Source organism: Musa acuminata, chromosome BXJ2-5 (genome assembly GCF_036884655.1).
Source record: "Musa acuminata AAA Group cultivar baxijiao chromosome BXJ2-5, Cavendish_Baxijiao_AAA, whole genome shotgun sequence".
NCBI lineage: Eukaryota > Viridiplantae > Streptophyta > Magnoliopsida > Zingiberales > Musaceae > Musa > Musa acuminata.
This window is the reverse complement of record NC_088342.1, coordinates 7,319,875-7,344,337: the sequence shown is the minus strand read 5'-3', so window position 1 is coordinate 7,344,337 and position 24,463 is coordinate 7,319,875. Positions and strand designations below refer to the sequence as shown.

Below are 24,463 nucleotides of genomic sequence, written 5' to 3'. Positions count from 1 at the left end.
TGGAGCAAGAGGGGAGGTTGGTTTATTGCAGATCATTAAGGGATCACTATTTACAATATACAAGTGATGTGAGGGGGCAGAGGAGACGACAATAACTCTCGATCTCCGAGTATGATAAAAGAAGAGAGAGAAGAGAGAAAAGATAAAAGAAATTTTGATAATATGAAAAAGTGAGAAATTTATTATGAAAGCTCATTACAGTATTACATATTTATATAGGTTTAAAGGGAGATATTACTCTCCATCAATCACTAATATTACTCAATCAAATCATATATTTAAATCTATAATTGATTTTTAAATAATAAATTCATTAAAAAATGAAATATATAAAAATATAAAATTATCATATCATATATATCTCCGATCTTCTATCGATCTCGCTCTTCTGCCCAAATATTTCCACCTCTTCGAACTCGTACGCTGCTTTCTTTGGCTTCAAAGCGATCTCCACCCTCATGACGAAGGGGCGAAGGTCCAACGCTGCTGCCATCTGCTCCCGTCATAGACTGGAGGACAAGCCTGTGTTGGTCCAACACACACACACACACACACATATAATATATATATATATATATATATATATATATATATATATATTCCAAGGATATTGTCGTTGCGTATACGCCAAGAAATGTTTGACATTCAACTCGAGGATGGCGACTTTAATCTGCCCATTCTCTTCTTTTCGTGTTAATTTCTGGTCGCCATGCAATATAATATTTCATTTGGTCAAAATCATCCATATGGCAATAACTTATTTGGTTAAATAACACGGACGCCAACAACATAGCGCAATTCCTACAAACCAGCAGAAAACATAAACCCAAATCTCACCCACAATGATCACAAACTGAAACCCAAGTCATATAGAATTTTAACGAGCAGATGCTAAAATCATTTTAGCATATTGTACGAATTCGTCAATCTCCGGCGTGACTTCCTTCACAGCCTTGTCCTGCAAGAAGCGCTCCGCCCATCCCACCAGCAGCGGAACCTTCTTCTCGTCCAAGAACTTGATGCTGCTCACCTCCTCCACCGCCTTGATCCACCCCAGCCAGCACCCCAGGGCGATATCCAAGTAGCCAATGGTGTCACCACCAAAGTACTCCTTCCCGTGGCTGCACTTGGTGAAAGCCTCTTCCAGCAGCTGAAAAGCTTCTGCCCCTCCGTCTGCTGCTTCTGCCTTGGACGTCCCTTCGGTTGCTCCGAAAGCGAGAGCCCTAACCAGCGCAAGCAACTGCCAGAAAACGAAGGAATTAAGTGCCACATCAAATTCAATCTTTAAGCACGTAGAAATGGATGCCATAAGGGAAGGCGTGGAGACCAACCTTGTCATCGATGTAGGTGGCCCAAAAGCGAGCGACGGCGCGGTCGAAGTGGTGGGAGGGGAGGATGGGAGGCTCGCTGGTCCACATCTCGTCGATGTACTCCACGATGATGGCGGACTCGCAGATGGGCTTTCCCTGGTGGATGAGGACGGGGATCTTCTTGTACACAGGGTTGGACTTCACCAGGATCTCTTCTGCCCGTGTACCTCCACCTGCACGAACTCGTACCCTACTTTCTTTAGGTTCAAAGCGATCTCCACCCTCGTCACGAAGAGGCTCATCTTATGCCCCAACAATTTCACCTCCCCTGTTGCAGCTGCTGCCATTTTGCCTCAGCGATAGATCAGAGCACAAGCTTGTGCCGATTGCCAATAACACTGCGATGGCTATGCATATATACGAATGACTACCGTATTTCCATCTTGTCGGTTTCGTACGGATGTTCAACTCGAGATGACTATTTTAATCTATCTACTCCTGTGGTTGATTTCTGGCCGTCATGACCTAAATATAATATTTATGGGTGGATGGAAATCGGGAAGTTTGTGCCGTGAAATGATATCTATTCTGAGGTCGGTAGGAGTGTGACAAACCACTGCGAGCCTTTAATCTGGTTTGATTTGACACCGCAACCGTGGGTTCTGCCACGGATACTCCATCATGGATCATTGGATTAGAGCGAAGGGGAAGTTCTATCATTTCTGCCTACTTCTCTGTAATCGTGTTGGTGGAGAAGATCGAACATCTCCTTTCCTACAAGATGATAATGTTTGCAAGACAGCTGATGCTTTTGTAACAGTACCATGCAACATGATCAACTGAGACAAGTGTCACCAAGAAGGATATTAATGATTTAATTGATTTTGCCTTAGTCATGCAATACTTTTGTAAAAGGTATGGCTCAAAAGTTGCTGCTGCAAAAGAGAACAAAATTTTGAGCAAAAGATTATGTGATCGTAACATCTCAATTTAATTTTACATCGAAAATAAACTAATATTTAGATTGATTTATGAGAATATTGATTCATGCTTTAAATTGAGAACTTGGATTTGCATATAGTTTTCTACACCTAATAAAGATGTGTCTTAGACAATCCCATCTACTAACTCAATTATAAGCAGAAAGCCAGCTCAAGAAAGAAAGAAGAAAATAAGGAAAATAATGGTTCCATTTCCTTTATTATTTCAGACTTTTCTCAAGGAAGATTCATAAACCCAACTGCGCTTGGGAGAGCGAAATAGTTATCGACCAAATGTCTTTTATTTGCGAGTTACAGTGAACTGTTGATGCCAACAAGCCAGAAGAAAGCAGATTGCAATTCTCGCAGCCAATTAAACGTCCTTTGCAGAAATTTAGCAGCTCGCTATCATGCTCACGAAGAACCATCGACTTCTGTTAACGAGCAGACGCTGAAAGGTTTTTAACACGTTGTACGTATTCGTCTGCCTCCAGCATGGTTCCCTTCACTGCCTCGTTCTGCAAGAAGCGCTCCGCCCATCCCACCAGTAGCGGAACCTTCTTCTCGTCCAAGAACTTGATGTTGCTCACCTCCTCCACCGCCTTGATCCACCCCAGCCAGCACCCCAGGGCGATATCCAAGTAGCCAATGGTGTCACCACCAAAGTACTCCTTCCCGTGGCTGCACTTGGCGAAAGCCTCTTCCAGCAGCTGAAAAGCTTCTGCCCCTCCGTCTGCTACTTCTGCCTTGGACGTCCCTTCGGTTGCTCCGAAAACGAGAGTCCTAACCAGCGCAAGCAACTGCCAGAAAACGAAGGAATTAAGTGCCACATCAAATTCAATATTTAAGCACGTTGAAATGGATGCCATAAGGGAAGGCGTGGAGACCAACCTTGTCATCAATGTAGGTGACCCAAAAGCGAGCGACGGCGCGGTCGAAGGGGTGGGAGGGCAGGATGGGAGGCTCGCTGGTCCAAATCTCGTCGATGTACTCCACGATGATGGCGGACTCGCAGACGGGCTTTCCCTGGTGGATGAGGACGGGGATCTTCTTGTACACAGGGTTGGACTTCAGCAGGATCTCGCTCTTCTGCCCTTGTACCTCCTCCTGCACGAACTCGTACCCTACTTTCTTGAGGTTCAAAGCGATCCCCACCCTGGTCACGTAGGGACTCCTCCAAAGTCCCAACAGCTTCACCTCCCCTGTTGTCGCCGACACTGCTGCCATTGTTCTGTGTCGATTGCCGATAACTCTGCGGTGGGTGAGCCTAAAACTAGCAGAGGATGGAGATCGGAAGTCGGAGACTCACTGCTAACCACACATTCGACGAAGTTTGACACGGCAACCCAAAGTTTGATGACTTGATGACGCCACTGCTAACCTCACACTCGACGAAGTTTGACACGAGAACCCAAAGTTTGATTATATCGACTGTACTGGAAACGAGAAACAGAGAAATGGCTCGATCTCATCGGTATCATCTACTCCTCGTCCTCGTTAGTGTTGTTGTTGTTATTGTTATTATTAAATCTAATTGAGAATTAATTCATATTAGTTATTTAAATAATAATCATATTTTAAATATTAATTATTTAGATAATTATTATATTATAAATAATTATAGACATGTTATAAGTAGTGACTGATGATCTAAAAGTTATAAGGTAGTTTCTACAGTTAGCTTAATCATAGATGATATGATGAGATGAGGTAGTTACCATTAGGTCCTATAAATATGAGTATAATTTATAAAACAATATACTTGAAAATATCTTATAAGTATTTTATGTCTTATATTTTTTTTTAACACTACATTAGTTTTTTTGATTGAAATCATTCTCTTTTATTACATCATAGTATTCTATTTTTTTCGTTTTCTTACTCCTCCATCCCTAACATTTATAGTATCAAAGATAAGTTTCAATCTTAATGGAGCATTATGACTTTCAATGACAATTCCATATCTTAACCCTTTATTCTTATCTTCTTAGGCAAATGTTAGGAATTTTAGAATATCAAGATAAAGAATATATTCAAGTCTCGAGATTTTTGGGACTTAATAGAGAATAGATAAGTAGATCTAGATAAAAAAAACTAGGTCGAGAGAGAATAAAAGGAAAGATTCAAATACATGAGATAATCTTCTCAAGAATTATAATAATGACAATCTCAAAGCAAACTTAGGTGATACTTCGAAATGAATTTCAAGACTCATCAAGAGTGGTTATGCTAAAACTTCATACCCTTCATCATGAGTTTAAAATTTTATTCATGAAAAGTAATGAATCAGTACAAGATTTTCTTTCTCAAGTAACTAAAATTGTTAGTAAAATGAAATCTTATGGTGAATACCTTTATGATTATAATCATTGTAAAAGTTTTGAGAAGTTTAACTCTAAAATTTGATCATATAATTACCGTAATTGAGGAGTCAAAAGGTTTATCTACATTTTTATTTAATGAACTAATATGTTCCTTGTAAGCACATTAAGTTAGTTAGGTTCAACAGGTCAATTAAGAAAAGTAAAGAAAAAGTATTTTAAGTCGAGGGGGAGTCTTCTACTTTAAAGAAAGACAAAAAATCTATAGGAAGAGGATGTGGCAAAGGAGGATTTCATGGTAAAAGAAATGAAAAAGGAAGTGGAAGATGACATTTTGATGGGCATAATGAATAAAAATAATCAAATTATGATAAAGAAAAACTACATGAGTGGAATTGAATGTCACTGTTATAAAAAGTTTGATCACATGAAGGTAGATTGCTGAAAAACAGAAAAGCAACAAGCTATGTGGAGGAAAATAAAGAAAGTAATAAGTTTACTCATTCATAAGTTAATGATATCTTAAATAATATTTCGTTTTTTATAGTAAATATTCTAATCATATGTTACATATAAAACTCACAAGTTAAAATTTAGATTTAAATATAATAAACAAATCTAAGTGGAAGGAAAAAGAATAATTGATGTGAAGACAAGTCAAAGGAAGGTAAAACACCTTAATAATATTTTTTTGTTCCTAATTTATCACATAACTTGTTGAGCATTAGACAATTGATATATTATAGATATTCAATTATATTTGATGATAGTTTATTGAATAAAAAAAAATCTAGTTTGATTAAAATGACATAAAATAAGATTTTCAAATTGATGTTTTAAAAAGTATGTTATTACAATTCAAAAGAATGACTCTAATTTGTGACATTTAAGATATGGACATATTAACATTAAGGGTTTAAAATTATTAAATCAAATAGATAGAGGTGATGAATTTTTATTTAATGAGTTTAATTATTTTTATGAAGAAAATAATATTCATAAAGAATTAACAATATCACATACATCATAATAAAATGATAAGCTATCTTCCAAATCAGTTTAGGGCAAAAGCAGTTATAACAGTAGTTTATTTGTTGAATATTTCACTAACAAAGACTATTATGAAACAAATTCCTTTTGAGACTTAGTATGATATGAAGCCAAGTATAAGCCATCTAAGAATTTTTTTGTTACATTGATAATACTTTGGTAAATTCATAAAATCATCACAAGCTTGATGAAAAATCTAAAAAATATATCTTAATTAGTTATTCATTATAATCCAAAGCATATCGATTGTATAATCCTATTAGTGATAAAGTTATTATTAACAGAAATATTATATTTGATGAAAGGGCAAGTTGGAATTGTGAGACTAACGAAGATGAAATATAAATTCAGATTCCAACAGAACTAAACACTCTACAAAATCAAGTGATAAAACCTGCTCCAACAAGTTCATCGTCTACCTCACCTAATAACAATTCAAATTCATCAAATGATTCCTTAGATAAAACCCCTCTAAGAAAATTTAGATCACCAATTATGATTCAATATTTGTTTTGTTTATTTTAGATCATATAAGTTTTAAGGAAACAGTTGTAAAAGAAGAATAACAAAAGGTAATCAAAGAGAAAATCAAGTCATTTGAGAAGAATAAAACCCGGAAGCTAATAGATCTACCAAAAGAAAATAAAATTATTAGATTAAAATAGGTGTTCAAAGCAAAATATAAAACAGATCGAAGTATCTAAAAATATAAAACTCGACTTATAGTAAAAGCAACAACAAAGTATTAATTTTAATAATACTTTAACTCCGGTTGCTAAATTTAAAATCGTGAAAATTTTCTTAGTTTTAATTGCTCACTTGAGTTGACCTATTTATCAATTTAATATAAAATTTATGTTTTTAAATGGAGATTTACAAGAAGAGGTTTTTGTTAAACCCGAAAGTTTTTTTTGGTTAAAGGACATGAAAAAAATATGTATAAACTAAAAAAAACTCTTTATGGCTTTAAACAAGTTTTAAGAGCATGGTATAGTAAAATTAATTATTATTTTTATTAAAATAAATTTAAGAGAAGCAATAATGAACCTACTCTTTATTTCAAGAAGGAAGGTGAATATAATATTCTTATGGTTTGCCTTTATGTTGATGATACTATATACATGAGTTCACCTGTAGAATTTAAAAAATGCTTGATGAATAAGTTTGAAATATCAGATATATAGGTCTATTGCACTATTTTCTTGAGTTGGAAGTGAAGCAATGATTATATAAAAAATTTATTTCACAAAGAAATTATACAATGGATCTACTCAAAAAATCTAATGTGATTAATTATAAAGCTACAGTAACACTCATAAATGTAAATAAGAAATTAAAACTTGAAGATATTACATATTTGACAAATATAAGATACTACAAAAGTTTGGTTAGAGATTTGATTTATCTAACTCATACTCGACTAGATATTACCTTATCTATTACTGTAGTATCCAAGTTTATGTATAGCCTAAGCAAACATTATATTGGAGTTAAACGAATTCTGCATTATATTGTTAGAACTAAATATTATGAAATTTGGTATTCTCATAATTTTAAATATAGATTATTTAGTTTCACTTATAGTGATTGGACATGAGCTTTAGATAATAGAATAAGTACTTTTGACAGTATTTTTAGTCTCGGATTAAGAGCTATATCTTATAATTTAAAAAAGCAAACAACAACTGTATTATCGACATCGAAAGCAGAATATGTAATTTTAATATTAGCAATCTGTCAAGCAATATCACTTAGAAGATTTTTTTAAAATTTTTATCAAGAAAAAAAAAGAAGTAACATAAATATTTCGTAATAACAAAGCCACAATTGTAATATAAAGAATTCATCATTTCATAGAAAAACGAAGTATATAGAGATATACTATCATTTCATTTGGGATCTTATAGCAAGTGAAGCCATAGCAACGAAGTATTATAGAACATATAAAGAAGTTATAGATATTCTCACAAAGTCGTTTCCAATTCAGAGGCATGTTTATCTTACGTCTCAAATCAGTATATGTAACTAAGAATCAAGGGCGAACATTAAGAATTGATTCATAGTAGTTATATAGATAATTGTCATGTTCTAGATAGTTATAGATATATTCTAAATAGTGGCTCAGGATCTTAAAGTCATATAGTAGTTCCTACACATAACTCAATCATGGATGAAATAATAGGATAAGATAGTTATCACTAGGTCCTATAAATAGGACTATAATTCATGAAGTATCGAAGTATAAAAGAATATATGTACTTAAGAATATTTTATAAATGTTCTGTATCTTACCTCTTGTTTAATACATTGATTTTTTTTATTAAAAATATTCTCTTTTAATTATATTATTATTTTTTATTTCTTTACTCCTTCATCCCAGCACTTATGCTAATATACTGGAAAACGATCGAGTCTGATTGAACAAATTCAGCTTCATACTTTTACGTTTGTAGTGGAACCATCAGTGGAACCAACATCGATCGTCTTCAACGTTTTACCTCACTAAATGATTTTTTGATTGTAAGCACACAAAACAAAACCGTTGGGGAGTATGGAATCCGAGAATACGGATTAAACGACAAGATTGTGCCAATAAATTTCCCAGCTCACGTCGATTGGATTATGTGGCCAAGGATACGGACTCGATCTAGCGCCTGGATTCTGCGCGTGGATGAGCTGTGTGCACTGGACCATCCATGGCTGAGGCACACGGAGGAAACCATCCGTGGCCCGGAACTGCGGATACTGGAGAACGACGCGGATTACTGGTCCAAATGCCCCAATGCTTTACCTCCTCCCAAAACCATGGCTCTGCTGCCAAAGCTGGGAAAGATGGCCATGCCTTCCTAAAGAAGCTTTCCAAGCGATGCCCGATTAGGCGGCTGCTCCTCACTTTGATGGCACGAGCTGGGAAGAGAACATGCCAAGGCTGCGGATAGATGCACACCTGAATAAGAGTGAACATTGATCTTGTTCTTATTGCTTCACTACAGGTTCTGAATCGAATGCCTGAAAGCAGACTGATCACCACCATGCATGATGTGTCCTTGCATTGGTTGAAATCAATCAGGCAGTGTCATGCTCTATTACTACAGTGTACCGTAAAAGCAAGCAAAACAGTGAGCCTTGAAGGAACCAGCACAGCAGATTAATCGATGCCAACTTAAGTTGCCTCTTGCCATTGGCTACAGTATTAACTTTCAGAGTTGATTCCACATGGAAACTAAATGAGGCTCAGAGACAAGATGGGGATTAAGCTGTACCTTCATCAAAATGTACTTGCTCATTCCACCAATAACAACTAGTGGAAATGAATGTTTGAACACCATGCTTACTCCTATCTGCAGAATCTATTGAATAGATTGCGACGAATGAAAAAATATTTTTTACTCCGAGAAAAATCTGAAGTTTCACATGGAAATACAATGACAATTGTGATCAGAGAAAAAAAATCAGAAATAAAAAAGAATGTAATTTTTTCTAATGGCTTTGAGGGATTTTTATCCAGTCTCCTGTTTCATCAATTAGTCATCAAATACCCAATTCATGATTACCCTGCAAAGTCCGATCATGAACTGGGTCTGATCGACTCCAGAAACTGCACAACTTCTGCCATTCTTGGCCTCCTCGATGGGGCTTCGGAAGTGCAAATTAACCCTAACTTAAGTACCTGAATCAATTCGGTCTCTAGAAAACCCCTCATATTCCGATCAAAGCAATCAGATGCTGTTCCATCCTCCAGCACTCCCCTAACATAATCCTGCAATACCACCACCTTAGCTGCCCCTGGGCTTTCCACCGGCTTCCTCCCCGTCACAATCTCCAGTAGAACTACCCCAAAGCTATAGACATCACACTTATCGCTATATCTCAAGCTCTGAGAAGCCAGTTCTGGAGCAACATAACCCACTGCTGTATGAAACTTGGTTAAAGCATTGCTACCCAGGATCGGTAGCAGTTTCCCCAACCCGTAATCCGATAGCTTTGCTTCATACCCTTCATCTAAAAGTATGTTAGTAGACTTGACATTAAGATGCAGGACTTGGGGCCTGCAGTCATGATGCAGATATGCAAGAGCCCTTGCTGTTCCAATAGCTATATTGAACCTCCTAGACCACAACAACTCACCTCTGCCACTGCTACTACCGCTGCCCGAGTATAGACGACGAGAAACATGGAGGTGATCATATAGGTTTCCGTTAGGAACAAATTCTGATAGAATTAACTGCATAGTGGATGACCAATAGTAACCATGGAATGCAACTAAATTGGGGTGCCCGAGGCTACCAAGTCGGCCAATCTCCTGCTCAAACTCTTCCTGGTTCCGTATCCTGCCTAGGCTCTCGAGCTTCTTCACCGCGATTGAAACTCCACCCTCGAATGTGGCTTTGTACACAGTGCCGATGGATCCACCACCAACCATGCAGTCCTTATCGAGCAATGCCTTGGTTCCTGCCTCCCAGTCTTCATACCTAGACGGCAAAGTCTTGCTGAAAAGAACCAGCTTTCCAATGATCACGTTCGAGCCTGTTGAAGCAGGAGGAGTGCTCTCAGAAACCAAAATCTCTTCCTCCACTACCTTCTTCCCATATGCCCGGATGTTCATGACCGTGACAATGCAGACGCCGATAAGTATGATAGCAGCAGCAACGATGGCTATAATAGCAGGGACAGTCAATAGTCTTGTTCTTCGAGAGACGTTGCCCGAAGAACAAGGGGTAGTCAGCGGAGGCCCACAGAGTAATGAGTTGTTCAAGAACGCCGAAGGTCCAAACTGTTGGATCGTGGTTGCAGAAGGAATCGCCCCGGAGAGGTTGTTGTAAGACACATTGAAGAAAGTTAACAACGTCAGACCTCCAAGAGAGTCAGGTATCACTCCAGTGAGCAAATTCTCCGAAAGATCGAGGTACTCAAGCTTTGAGAGCTGGCCCAGGGTTGGGGGGATGATCCCATTGAGCTGGTTCCGGTGCAGATCGAGGTGTTTGAGATAGGTCATGTTATAGAGGGTGTCTGGGATTCCTCCGGCCAAGCGATTGCCCGATGCATCCCTGCAAAATCACAGCACTGGAACTCATTGATTGTCTAAAGAAATGATCATAAAAAGAATTCACGATTTAGGAGAAATTTCCCAGCGATAACTCACAGCTCAAGGAGGAATCTGCATTGGCTCAGGGTGATTGGAATCTCCCCGAAGAGCTGAAGATTTTGAATGTCCAGAATCTGAAGTAACTCGATCCCTCCGAGCTCGGCAGGAATCGAACCCCCGATTCCAGCATTGTTCCCTAGCCTAAGAACAGAGAGCGACTTCAAGCTCCCAATTTCCAGCGGAATGCTTCCGCTGAGATTGTTAAGCCCTAAGTCAAGAAACCTGAGCGCTCCACAATTTGCTATGCTCGGTGGAATTCCACCGCTCAATTCATTGCCGGAGACGTCAAAGAACCCTAATTTCTCACTACAAACACTAACCTCTGGTATTTCCCCTTGAAATTTATTAGATGACATGTTGAAGTAGCTAAGATTTTGGAGGCTAAGAAGATTGAAAGGCACCGTTCCGGAGAAGGAATTGCTGCCGAGATCGAAAAGTTCGAGGCTTTGGCACATTGAGATCTTATCGGTGACGGTTCCCGACAGCGAATTGTCCCTCACGGAGATGTAGTTGATGTCAGGCGGCTCGCAGATCTGAGGGATCAGTTCTCCGGTAAGATTGTTGAAGGACAAGTCGATGCCGACCAGCCTCGAACAATTGGCGATGTCAGCGGGGATCGGGCCGGAGAGGGCATTGTGGGAGAGCGACACGAACCGCGTCTTGACGCATTGGCTGAAGAGAGCGGCCGGAATCTCGCCGGAGAAGACGTTGTAGGAGAGGTCGAGGAGGCGGAGGCCGGGAAGGCCGCCGAGGAACCCCGGGACGCCGCCGGATAGGGCGTTGCGGCTGACATTGAGCTTGTGGAGCGTCTGGATCGCGGCGAACTCCGGCGGCACTCCGCCGGAGAAGCGGTTGCCGAAGAGGGAGATGATCTGAAGGGACCCGAGGCCGGACAGAGAGGCCGGGATAGCCCCGGCGAGGTTGGCCCCGTGGACAAGGATCTTCACCACGGACCCGGCGTCGTTGCAGAACACGCCGGCGAAGTCGCGGCAGGGGTCGCCGGCGGCGACCCACGATGCGAGCGCGCCGCCGGGGTCGGACGTCACGTTGCTCTTGAACTCGAGAAGTATCTCCTTCTCCGACGTCGATGCCTCCGCCACCGGCGGCGCCGACCCGCTGAAGACGACGACAACGACAACGAGGGAAAATAGATAACGGCAGATTCTCATTTTAGACGGCGGTCAGTCCATCCGCGAGGCCAGAAGACTCCACTAACGGCGACGACGACGGGGAGGGGTGCGGTCACCGCCCTCGGCGTGGCCGTTGGGTAGTAGCATAACGCGAGCAGTAGCATGAACAACAGCGAGTGGGTAAGGGGTATTGAATTGGTGGGGAGTTCCGCCGGTGAAGAGGTAATAAATAGGAAGAGGAAGCACGTGGTACAGGCCCAGGCTTTGTCTCTCTGTCTGGCTTTCCATCCATATTACTTCTCTTTCCGGGCGTCAGAACTCAATGCGTGGGTGGGTGGAATTGGTGGTGGTGGTGGTGACGACCAGACATTGCTGCTTGTGCTTGGTGGGAGCATTGAATGTTTCATGCCCACCATCACCAACCCGAGTTAGGAGCAGAAGAAAAGAATGAAACAAAAGGGAGAATGCACAGTGTATAGAAGTGCAGTGACAGCTTAAATGCCTGTGGTCCTTCGTCCTCGTGGGTGGAGAAGAAAACAAAGACAACGTTGGGTGGCTCCGTTGTGGACAAGCTGTGCATGACGGAAGAAAATGGCAGGGCGTAAGCCAGATTAAAACGCTAGAAAAGGAGCCAACTTTGGGGGTGATTTGTCGCATTATCTGTCCACCATCTCCTCCGTAGATAAACCATGTCGAGCTCCCTATATTTCATTCTATCTTTACTTTTCTATGCACCTTAGATACGACGTTTTCCAATAGATTTCCTGGCATCTATCTCACCTTCATTCATTAGAATAGTGTATAGCTCCTTACGGTGTAGTGATTTTGAGGTTGTTCCATGATGCAGTCTCTAATCATGACTGGTTAGCCTCGGTAAACTGCTATCAAGCACCCAACATGACAGATGACAGCCAGAAGGACTCAGTGGCTTTATCTATAAAAAATAATCATGCTATTCTCAAGCAGAGAAAAAAAGTGACGGAGCGAGAGAGAGAGAAAAGTAAATGCTGTTTGTTTATCAAACAGAGACAACATTTCAGGTTACAGAGAAGCAAAACAAACCCAGAACTTAAAGAGGGGAAAAAGGACATGTCTTTCCGGAACAACGATCAAGGAAGTCTATTTCAGCAAAAGATGGATTATTGTTACTGGGGTTTCATTTCTGGAATAATGACCCACCAAAAACTGTGGCCTGAAAAGAGTTCCTGCAGGTTTTATTTCTTCCACCTCACAACCAAAACTTCTTAAAGTCCCATTTAAGATGCAGATATTTTGGTTATATTTTCTTCTTTCGTTTGAAGTAGATGAATCCAGTTTGCTCTTCATTCAAGTGTCTCTTCTACGAGAGATTTAGTAAGATAAAATTATATAGTCGATCTAGTCGGAGACAATCCCATCGATGAGCATCTCGTTCAAGATGACTGAATATGCGATTTGAGGTATTTTCTTGATGGTAAGATTCCTTCTTGGGAGTGAGTCGTCTGAGTGTCTCCGAGAGATTGTCTGTCTCACGATTACGTGATCATGTTATGATTCCCTCCGATGCTTAAAAGTCAATAAAGAGGAGAAGACAATAATGTAAACAGTAAGATTTAGTAAGTGTGTAGAGAATTATCTCCTCCTTAGCGTGAGCTGATTGATTCTTTTTCATACTTAATCCCTAGGATTTCTTACTGACGAGTTCAAAATGAGATTAGATAAACCATACGATCATTCTTTGATCTTGATAAGACAGAACGATTGCCATCAGTTATTGATGTGGTGCACATCAAAAGGTCCCGCGACGTTATTTTGGGGTTGGTGACCTAGAACCAACTTAGGTGTCGACCTCGATGGTAAATGAGTTAACATTAGTAAAAATCTTCGTATCACGCGTAAAACTGAACTCTTCTAATTGGAAATTGCTTGTTGGTGTTGAAGTGAGAATGGATTAAATACTTTCACTCTATTACATTGGTCATAAAAATTATTTTTTATATTTAAAAATAAATAAATAATAATAACAGGATTCGAATTCAGAACCATACTATGATCCTTCAAAATCATTTCATTAGATAATTTATAAAAGTGGTAGGAATATGGGGATAAGTTGCCATTACGTCCATTGTTCTTAAATTAATGACTGAAGACCCATTTAGATTCTTTAAGATATCCATCAAATTAACAAATGGTCACATTACATAAATGTCAGAAACCAACTTGACAGGTTGAGAGGTGTACACTGCTCTTAATACAAAACAACATGTTAGGTATACATTTAATAAGCTGAGGGCGTAGTGGACCTCTCTCATTGGAGTACCATTCCCAATATTACATCATCGTCTATCGGAACCTCTGCATTTGCCATTAAACACACAGCATCGAGTCATGCAAGTGTCACTCTCACCTGAACATGAGATACTGTGCATCCTTTTGCTCGCCGATGCAGAGTCTATTAAGTAGGAAGAAACACTGTCTTAATCTTCTAATTGAAATAAAATTAGAAAGAACAACTCGAGAAGAATCGAGTTGGATGGTTTTAGCCCAAATCGAATGTTGTTGCATCATTTCCGATAATATACACTCCTTTATTATTTTAAACCACTAGTCTTAATCTACCACAATTATCGAATCCATATTATTATTATGAGTGAGAATCGCGAATCTATTTTTTTTTTTTTCCAATGTCTAATTAAAAATGTTTGTGTAGTCGACTTATAATCAATTAAAGCTCTCGGTTTACTTATAATCAATCATAGCTATAAATCTTGAATTCCACTGAAAAATGAATTCTCATCGTCACCCATTCTTTTTGTTCTTTTTGTTTTCCTATCGTCGTCTTATTTATTATTATTTTATTTCTATTATATACATACATATATATATAGTTATATTTTATTTCTTAATGTAAGGAGTATTACCAAAACTCAAATCTCAAATCATTGGTTTTTCTAACTGGCATGCCAAATCTAAAACAATGATTAGAGGCCGCAAAGATGTGATTCTCAAGTATAATTATGCTATTATCTTTTTTTTTTTAAATAATTTAATTTTAATCATATTATTGAAAGAAATGGCTAGCTTGAATATCTATTAATAGCGTATATAAGTTTATATCCACAATATATTATAAAACATAATAATTATATGATTTTCTCAATCAATAATAAATATAAAATATTCATCTAAATCATTTCATAATATAGGATATCATGTGAGATCATGATCATCATTATTATCATAATTTATATGATTTAAAATTATTATAGTATATTATCAAAATATTGAGAGGATCATGATAATATATTATCATAATTTATATAATTTAAAATTATTATAACATATTATTAAGATATTTATTTTTTCGATAATATCTTTCCTAATAATTATCACCGTATACTCGTTTAGAAAACATACACGTCTTTGTATTCTCACAACTGAGTCCCTTTATAAGGAAACATAATTAGAGCAAAAAAGAAAGTTATCCTCTTCACTTTTATAAATCACAATGTTTTGTTAATAGTAATATTAAACATTTGCCGTTCGTAAATGATTACTTCCACAACTATACTGAACAGTAAAACATCATATTCTGCTTTATCAGGTTGTTTTCAAACTTTCGAATTCTATATCTACTAAACAAAAAGCAATTATCAATCGAATTATACATTGCTTAAATATTTTTGACCAGTGATAATTGATGATGACGAAAAGACATTAAATAGTGTACCTAATTTGATTGCATAATGGTTTAATCTCGATTAGTTAATGCACTCTTGAATGGTTTAAGTTGGACAAGTAGGAGTAGGAGGAGGAGGAGCCTATAGAAGATATAGTTTTCATTTTCCATAAGGACACTTCAAAAAAGTATTTGTTTTTTTAGTTCGTAGAGATAGTGATTCAATTCTAATGATTAGTACATTATTAGATTATTAATTCGTGTTTACAATTGTTGTCATTTCTTGTGATTATAGATGCAAGATATGTGGTTTAAGTTTAAATTATTAATTAGTGTTTACATTTGTTGCCATTTATTTCAACTAATGTGGCATTATCAATCTTAATCACGGAATATTTTTTTGACAAGTCCCTGATTGCTTCTTTATTTATCTCATTATAACGAAAGTAGTGACCATTAAGAAGAAAACGAAATCCTCGTTAAAGATCTAAGCATATTGTTATTTGTCGACAGCCTAATAAATATGCCTCATAGTAATTTCAATGGGACATTTTACCTTAAAATTGATTTTTATTTAGGATATTTTCTTTCGTCACTTTTATGAGAAATACCCCTTTATGTCCACCATCACCCTCGATCGCTAGTAGCCGCTAACACGACTAACACCACCCTTAATCTTCCTCGTGGATAATCCTTCCCCGTGATATCTTTATTTCTCTCTTTCCCTCTACCTCCCACTTCTCTCTTACCACTTATCCCTCCATGTACCTATCGTCTCCTCCTCCTCTCTTGCCATATCCTTCCTTCTGCTCAGGGTCTTCTCCTTTTCTCTCTCTCTCTCATCCTCTTGTCTCTTTCATCCTCTCTTTTTTTCTTGTACATTATCTTTTTCTCCTCCTATTATAAACTTAGTTTGAATTACTTAGTTCGTGAGATGTCTTTATGTTATCCATCTACAAAGGGTCACTCTAGTTACAATCTCACTCAAGTCCCAAAGGACCTGTAAAAGAATAAATTGATTAATTCGAAAATGAATGATAAATAAATCCCAACATCTTATGAAGAAATCTAGCGAATACTTGATATATGAGAAATGAAGAAAAAAATAATGACTTTAGAAGGTAAACGAATAATCAGAAGTCCACAAATGACTGGTCATTAGGTGTCAGACGTATTAACCACCCAACACTATCCAAAACCATGTGAATCCAATCAACACCTAATACAATCCAAAACCCTCATCCAGTCTCATGCTACCCAAGAGATTCTAGGGTGTTGAGATAGTGATATTTTGCTTCACATTAACCTATAGAAAACTGGCTATTGCACATGAAAATTAGATTATTTTGAGATAATTTTATCTATTCTGATGATTAATCACTTTACAACCTTGCAAACTATTCCTACTTATACTTTTGAAACAAAAACATAAAAAATAAAGCAAAACACACTGCCAAACATATGTACAAACATTTAAAAGCAATAAAAGATTAATCGACAAAAGTATTACAGGAATACAATAACCATTTGTGACATTCTTCTCTTCCTTTTTTTCCTCGTTCCTCTCCCACTCATCCACCCAACATATCATAAGATAAATAGAGAAAGAGAAGCGGAAGGAATTAACAAAAAAGGGTAATCGATGTTATCTCGTGATGACATAGAGACGAGAATGAGGAAGAATGATGATCATAATGTAGTGACGATCGAGGGCAATGGGCAATGGTGGTGATGGAGGGTGATGAAAGAAAAAAAAAAACTAAATAAAAATCAATTAGGAAATGTCACTGACTAAAAGTTCAATGGTAATAATTTTTTAAAAAGATAAAATGCCCATTCCAATTCAATCTCTTGCTTCCCACTCTTGCCTTCCTTTTTCTTTTGCCCTTTTCACTTTCCCTTGTGATATGCTGTTCCCCGTGCACGCATGGGATTATTCGACTCACACGCCACACCACGTAACTCTCCTTCCTCCGCTCGCTGTCTCCGTCCACTTTGACGGGTCTTGGACCCCAACCCCAGCAGACCCGACAAGCTTTTTCCTGTGGAGACACTGTGCTCTCACAGCTACCTGATAACTGATTGGATCCACCGTGTGGATCCCATAGGCTATCACAAGCAACAATCAAGAAACGGGTACGTAAGTAGCACGTGATATTTGTAGATCGTAACACATTTTTTAATACATCAGTTACGGATCGGATCTTCGCGAAAAGTGGAGGATCCGTACCCGGTTTTTGTCCTGTCGGAGTACTTACCACTAGATCGGTTTCCCCGGTCTCCCGTAGCCCCTCTCGCCGCTCTCCGCTCGCCGCCGCCATGCTGGGGTTGGGCTTCACGGCCTTGCTGCGGCTCGCGTGGCTCGCGGCGACTGTGCCCATACTCGTGGTCTCCCTCCCGATACGGCCAGTGGGTTTCCTACATCGGATGATTATGGGGTTTGCCGCCAGAGGAAAGACGATGATGAATTCTTCCACCGTAAGCCTTGTTTCTTAGGTTGGATGTTTATTTGGTTTTGTCCTCTTTTCGATGTCGGTCGTTGATGAAGGAGGGAAATTTGTGACCTTTAAAATACAGATTAGGCTGTCAAAAGTCTACGCTACCAATTAGCACTGAGATAATAAGGGCTTCTTAGGAAAAGCAAGATTCGATTTCAAATGTCAATTTGACATGCTTAATCATAATTATCGCGTTCCATCCTTGCGAAGCTTTTGGATGTGAACGTTTTCAGTTTTGCATTGTGTGCTTATGTCAAATATCTTGAAAATTATTATTTACAGTCCCTTTTTACTATTTATAATTTTATTTTGTTTTTAATATTTCTAAACTATGAACTTTCCTCCTCCTCTTCCTCTTCCTCCGTGGAGGACGGCATCAAGGGGTGACGAGCAGGGTCGGACGGCATTGGGGACGAGCGGCATCGACAACGAGGATGAAATAAGAGGGTGCGGGGAAGAAAAAAAAAATAAAAAAAAGATAAAATCGGTTATGCAAATAGTAAAATAATATTTTATTATTTTTTAAAGGGATAGTCAATAGTAAAAAAAGGAATTATGAATAGTAAGCTTCATTCTTTTTAGTGAATTGTACAGGTACACTTTCTCTAGAGACACTTGATGCATCTAACTTTGGTGGATCTTGAATTCAGAAGATTTTTAGTCCTGTATGCTTTTAGTTATCTCAAAGTTTTCCTTTTTAATGAACAGCAGAAATTCACCGTCCCACAGCGATACTTCTTGCATTTTTATTGGTGGTCTCTAGCATTGACAACATCCTTGGCACTTTCTACATGGTTCTATGCCTATAGAAAAATGGTACCATTAGCATCTGAATCATTAAGCTACTCGACAGTTGCCAGTCACTTGATCGGAGGATCACATATCTTTTCTTCTCACAAAGTTTCATCTACCCCCATGGAGCATAAGTACCAAGTCTGGAGGACAGTCTTTGTGCTTTTATTGATGGAGGTTCAGGTCTTCAGACGTTTGTACGAGACACTAAATGTGTTCCACTATAGTCCATCAGCCAGAATGCACTTTCTTGGCTATTTAACCGGGCTTTTGTAAGTACTATGAACCCTTGTTCTTTGTTGTTTGTTTAATATCCTTATGGATTGTAAGATTCTTGTAGATTATTTCTAAGAGAGAAAATTAGGAGGGTTCTTTTAGAAATTCTTAGTGAAATCCTGTTCTGTGTTGGAAAAGGACACTAGAAGTAAGGATGAGTAACTAAGTAGCAACAATCAAGTGCATATTTGGTTTTGGAGCAGAGTACATAATCTAAATATGACAAATACTATGCCTGCATATCTAGGTCTTTTAGGATACTCATAAAGATAAAAAGCAAGGTTCATCATACTGTGGCGTACCGCTCGGTATGGACGGTATGTACCACTCTGACATGGGACCGGTATGGGTGGTACATTAGCACACCCCCTGTGTACCATGTGTCAGTATGCTTGGTATAACTTAATACATACCGCACCGATAATTGATCGATACATCGGTACAAACCGATAAAATGAACCATGATAGAAAGGGCAGCCAAGTGCACAAAGTTCCCTCAAGTGTGGAGCCCAAGGAGGGTTAATGTACACTTACCTATGCAGGTAGGATACCCATAAAGATTATATCTGTAATAGCTTCATCTTGCCTCTTATCTGGTCAAGAGTTTAAGTTTCTTATGTGTACCTTGTTCATCTCTTCGGTTGCTTCTTTTTTTGGGTTAGTTAACTGGATACTTCTAATCAATTAAACGATGCTATTTTAATTATTACGACTCCTTTATAAAATAGCTCGGTGCATCTTAATCCCTTGATGTACTTTATGATAGTTAAGTTTGCTCTTTATGGATTTTTTGTTTTGTTAATGGTTGCAAACTACCATATATAAAAATAATTATCTCTTGGGTTATGCTCAGTTGTCACTGTTATTTGGATATTATTCTCTTGAGTTCTTATTTCTCTAGATATAGATTGTTTTTTAAAACCTATCAATTCGGATTATGCCAATTGCTGTATCTTGGATGGGTGTCAAACAAATTTACATTTTGTGCATGATTAATTGGTTGGCAATTTTTGTTGCCAAAGTGCAACTAGCATTTAGAATATCCATGTATTGCATTTCAGTTGAATACAATTCTGTTTAATCTACTTTTGTTGTTTTCTCTTCTTGTCCTCCAATTTTTAGACCTTTATGTTTTCCTGATGAAAAGAATTTCCTGGGATATATGAAAGAGTGCTGATGATGCCTAAAAATTTGTTCTATCTTCATCTAATATTGAATAATACAGTAGTTCTATAGGATAAAATATTCAGAAGTATCTGATTCCAGAAAATAAGGAAATGTTTAATTTGTGATATTTTAACTGATGTTTATTTTTTATTTCTTTCAACATTTATTGGGTTCTTATGCCTAAGACCTAGTTGGTGATTTTAAATATTAAAAAAGTGTATTTTTTTTAGAGTTTAGATTTTAATTAAGTTTTGAATACTTGAATCTTTATTTATAGTTTCTATTAAGGACTTTAATAGAAACTAGAAACTATAAATAAATATTTAAGTATTCTGAACTTAACTAAATATATGATTCTTTACGAATCTCAATGGCGGCAAAAGATCCATGTAGTCAACCTCAAATAGTTGAGACTTTTGACTTTGTTGTTGTTGTTGTAAAAATGTATATATTTTTCTATGATTATTTTTTTATAATCGATGATGTTTGCAATTTCCCAACATTAATATCAGATTTCCATTCAACAAATTAAGTTGTTGTGCTTTTCTAGGGTGAAAGTAGTAAACTAAGATAATACAAAAAATTAAAATGTGTTTATTTATATAATTTTTATGCTAGGTATTATACAGGGGCACCATTGTCGCTTGGTATCTCTTGTGCTTCTGAGGCATTAAGTTATGCACGTGATCAGATAGCTGAGTTTATCGTAAAAGGCCGTGATAGAATGCCAGATCTTCAAATTGACTGGTTGGAATTATTGAAGCCTCTTCTTTATCTAGGATGGTGTCAATGGATAGGTGCTGTTATCTTTCTTTGGGGTTGGCTACATCAGCTTCGTTGTCATGCAATTCTTGTATGTGGGATTTATTATGCTTATAGTTTGCCTGTATTGATAGTATTTGATTTCATATATGATTTTGGCATTTAGACTCATCATCTTATTTTTACTTGGAATGTTTGTCAAAAATCTCATTAATTCATATATATATGTCAATGCATGCAGCATTCAGATGAGGACTTAGTTAATCAGCCTGGTCGTAAACTCTTATGTTTTTTGTACTCTAAAGATGCCTTTATTCATCGATAAAACAGCTCTCTTTAAGCTTCATATTCTTAAGCTAATTTTGTAACTCTAAAATTTGAAATGTTTGTTCTCTTCAATCTTTAAATGATTGTTCTTGATTGTATGAAATTAAAATAACATTGTGTACAGTAATTGCTCATGCTTAGGGTTACTGCCAGTCTGCCATATATCATCCATGTTTAGGATGTGCCAACACTCTGATGCTGATAGTTATGAGGCTTGTCATACCATGCCAAAATGGATCATGGATGGATTACTTAATGCACATGGAAAGATTACCAGTTCCACGAGTAATGGCAATTGCCACTTGCCTTGCTGTGCCGCAATGGCTTGCCTTTGCTACTACCTTGGTGTCCCTCAACCCAGCCACTTTGAATGAGTTTCTAGATCATTTTTTGTCAAATTAATTATTGTGTTTGGCATAATGCATATAACATGCTTAGAAACAACTATATAATCAATTTATAGTCGGCTAGTAATTACTATATTTTTAGAGGAAAAGGAAAGTATTAGTGGATAACTGTTGCTGCAGGGCCCAACTTTGTTGATTTTTTGTTTTCTTTTTTCTTGTCTACGACTAACTATTAAGTAACTTATGAAATATTGATTATAAACTTGGCGCGCATATTTGCTGCTATATGAAGTAGGGACAGATCAATAAGCTGTTTTTATCTCTGCAGTACCACTTATATTTTATTTTATTTTATTTTATTTTGTGATCATAGATAAATTATCAAGTATTAAATTAATAGTATCATGCTTTATATTGTAGATCTATTTTATCTTCCATTATGCCATCATTCTTCACTTATAATTGACTTTATCTGCTTGTCTTTTCTTCAGTCTTAATATCATGCATAAAAAAAAGATGACCAAGTGCATAAGGCTCCCACTAATTCCGAGTCTTTGAAAAGTCCCAATATCATGCATAATATGAATTCTATAAGAAATGCTGCTGATATCTCAATTTTTGACAGGGTTCATTGCGTGAAAACAAAGGAGCCGATGAGTATGTGATCCCTTATGGTGACTGGTTCAGATATGTTTCATGCCCGCATTACCTTGCTGAAATAGTAATTCTCGTGCTTCTTGTCCTGTAACTAGTCAAGATTTCTTACTGACATCAGTTGTTTTTAATCCTGTTTAACCTCTTGACATATTAATTCTTAACAAGTGTATACATACAGTGAATGTCTCTAGGAATGGAAGTTTTAAGAAAATGTTATAATGTAGTTATTGGAAAAAAATAATAAAAGAGATTAGGATGGTGATATATAGGATCTTTTTTCTTCATACATATCCCTAGAAGCCTCAAATTGCATATTTTCCCCCTCATAGTGTCATCATCTCGATACCTTTTGAATAGTAATCTTTCCACAAATGCCTCCTGTGCTAACAGACAGTCTTAATATGAGGATGGTTTGGTTGAATTTACAGAAAACATGTATGGACATCTTGATCTCGTCTGGTCCTCCTGGTGCGTTATGTTTTCCTCTCGTTACAATGGTGGGATTATTAACCATATTTTCCTCAAATAAACATGTAGTGATAGTGCATACAACTCAAATTAGTGTCATGTATATTGAATATTTCATATCTTGGCTTCTGCAATCATTTATGTTGTTTTAGGTTTTAGTTCAAGTACATGTATTCTGTAGACGTGTGTCATGGAACTGCCTTCACAACCAAGTAGTTGATTGTGAATTGAATTGATGCCTTTTAAAAAAAAAATAATTGGATGTTTTGAACACGATGACTTTTGAATAGCTATGAATTAATATTTCACATTTGAAGACGTCTTCGTAAAAGTACTTTCACCTTTTGGCTGTCCTGTCACAGATTTTCCATGTGGGAACAAGTTCAAAGTTTTCTGAGAGAGTTTTGAGAGACTAATAGAATGTTTTTGGGAGGGAAGTTGAGATTTGGATGCATAATTGTTTGTGCTAGAGAAGAAGGCTATCATTGGCTATTATGTATTAATAGCTTGATCAAACTGAACTTCCATTATATAGAACTAGATGCTGGATGCAGTGCCTCATTTTTTGTCGTAATGAATGGTACTGATTATATCTAAACATGACATGGTATTTACGTCTGCATCGGTCTCAGCCAATGTGACTTTTGCTATAACAGCGGTGATAAAATGAGTGAACCGAGATGGAAACCATAATATCATTGCTCTGGATTAAGATGCAAGTACTTGGCCATTTTGTTTGGTATGTTGGAAGACAAGTGTCTATATGTTGAGTCTCATAGGAAGTATAAAGTTCTTTCGGTGGTCCAATATTCTTCCTTTTCATGGACCTTCCTTATTCTTCTGTGCCTTGCAGATCATATATTTTGGAATCCTGGTTGCAAGCGGAGGATCGGATATTACAATTTGGCTTCTTTTCATGTTTGTGGTATGTCAGCTGAATCTGAGTGTGTTTGATATTACAGTATGGTTTCTCTTCATGTTTGTGTGTGTCCAAGCCAAACCTGAGTATGCTTGGCGTGCATAAAAGTGCGTTTTATTGTATGCAAATCTCAGAAAGATTGTTTTTCCTGTCTTTGACCACTGCATTCAATTTTTATTTGATGACAGGTATCCAATCTGACATTTGCAGCTGCCGAAACGCATAGATGGTACCATCACAAATTTGAGAACTATCCGAAGACCCGTCGAGCTATCATTCCATTTGTTTACTAGAAAATTTTCACACACAAAATTACTTTGAGAATCTATGGAAATTGGTTTATGTAATTGTTTTTTATTTCCATAATGATTATTAGGTACTGTGCCTTTCGTGTGCCCTGATACTCTCCATCCTGTGCATAGAACCAGGCAAGCCTGGCGTTGAGCTGAAGGAGAAGCGGCAGTCAGGGAGTTGAACCACCCAACTACCCCTCCTCTGTTCAACAAGCGAGTTTTATGACCGCCATCAATTCAACATCATTTCTCTCTGCCCCCACCATTCTCTTCCTCCGCACATATGGCAGCTTCCTCCTCAGGCCACCCTTTTCCCCGCTTCTTCTATTCCTCTTAGTTGGCTGCATACGGTGGAGAACTAA

At 37.5% G+C, this 24,463-nt stretch overlaps 4 protein-coding genes across 12 annotated transcripts; 1 reads left to right on the top strand and 3 right to left on the bottom strand.

Moving 5' to 3' along the window:
* Positions 1–745: 745 nt before the first annotated feature.
* Positions 746–1,690, bottom strand: LOC103984646 (glutathione S-transferase U18-like). Its single transcript, XM_009402192.3, has 2 exons — positions 1,332–1,690; positions 746–1,240 (listed from the first exon to the last, which is right to left on the bottom strand). Exons 1-2 carry the CDS (start codon positions 1,416–1,418, stop codon positions 878–880), a joined length of 450 nt encoding a protein of 149 aa, XP_009400467.2. The 5' UTR covers positions 1,419–1,690; the 3' UTR covers positions 746–877.
* Positions 1,691–2,482: 792 nt separating this feature from the next.
* LOC103984648 (glutathione S-transferase U18) lies at positions 2,483–3,651 on the bottom strand. The gene is made up of 2 exons (XM_009402193.3): positions 3,182–3,651; positions 2,483–3,090 (listed from the first exon to the last, which is right to left on the bottom strand). The coding sequence occupies exons 1-2, from the start codon at positions 3,515–3,517 to the stop codon at positions 2,728–2,730; spliced, it is 699 nt and encodes a 232-aa protein (XP_009400468.2). The 5' UTR covers positions 3,518–3,651; the 3' UTR covers positions 2,483–2,727.
* Positions 3,652–9,014: 5,363 nt separating this feature from the next.
* On the bottom strand, positions 9,015–12,456 carry LOC103984649 (probable LRR receptor-like serine/threonine-protein kinase At1g12460). Its single transcript, XM_009402194.3, has 2 exons — positions 10,805–12,456; positions 9,015–10,709 (listed from the first exon to the last, which is right to left on the bottom strand). Exons 1-2 carry the CDS (start codon positions 11,974–11,976, stop codon positions 9,230–9,232), a joined length of 2,652 nt encoding a protein of 883 aa, XP_009400469.2. The 5' UTR covers positions 11,977–12,456; the 3' UTR covers positions 9,015–9,229.
* Positions 12,457–17,856: 5,400 nt separating this feature from the next.
* On the top strand, positions 17,857–24,203 carry LOC135582785 (polyprenol reductase 1-like). 9 transcript variants are annotated; one of them, XR_010486915.1, is made up of 8 exons: positions 17,858–18,073; positions 18,802–19,157; positions 20,947–21,181; positions 22,390–22,485; positions 22,850–22,889; positions 23,546–23,628; positions 23,743–23,814; positions 23,997–24,105. XR_010486915.1 is itself a non-coding variant. In XM_065108421.1 (7 exons), exons 1-7 carry the CDS (start codon positions 17,915–17,917, stop codon positions 24,099–24,101), a joined length of 1,089 nt encoding a protein of 362 aa, XP_064964493.1. In that variant the 5' UTR covers positions 17,857–17,914; the 3' UTR covers positions 24,102–24,203. The 9 variants fall into 9 exon arrangements, 7 of the variants coding, with proteins under 7 accessions (XP_064964493.1, XP_064964496.1, XP_064964492.1 ...); XM_065108421.1 differs by lacking the exon at positions 23,546–23,628 and having other exon boundaries at positions 17,857–18,073; positions 18,805–19,157; positions 22,850–22,918; positions 23,997–24,203; XM_065108424.1 differs by lacking the exon at positions 23,546–23,628 and having other exon boundaries at positions 23,997–24,203.
* The last annotated feature ends 260 nt before the right edge of the window (positions 24,204–24,463 follow it).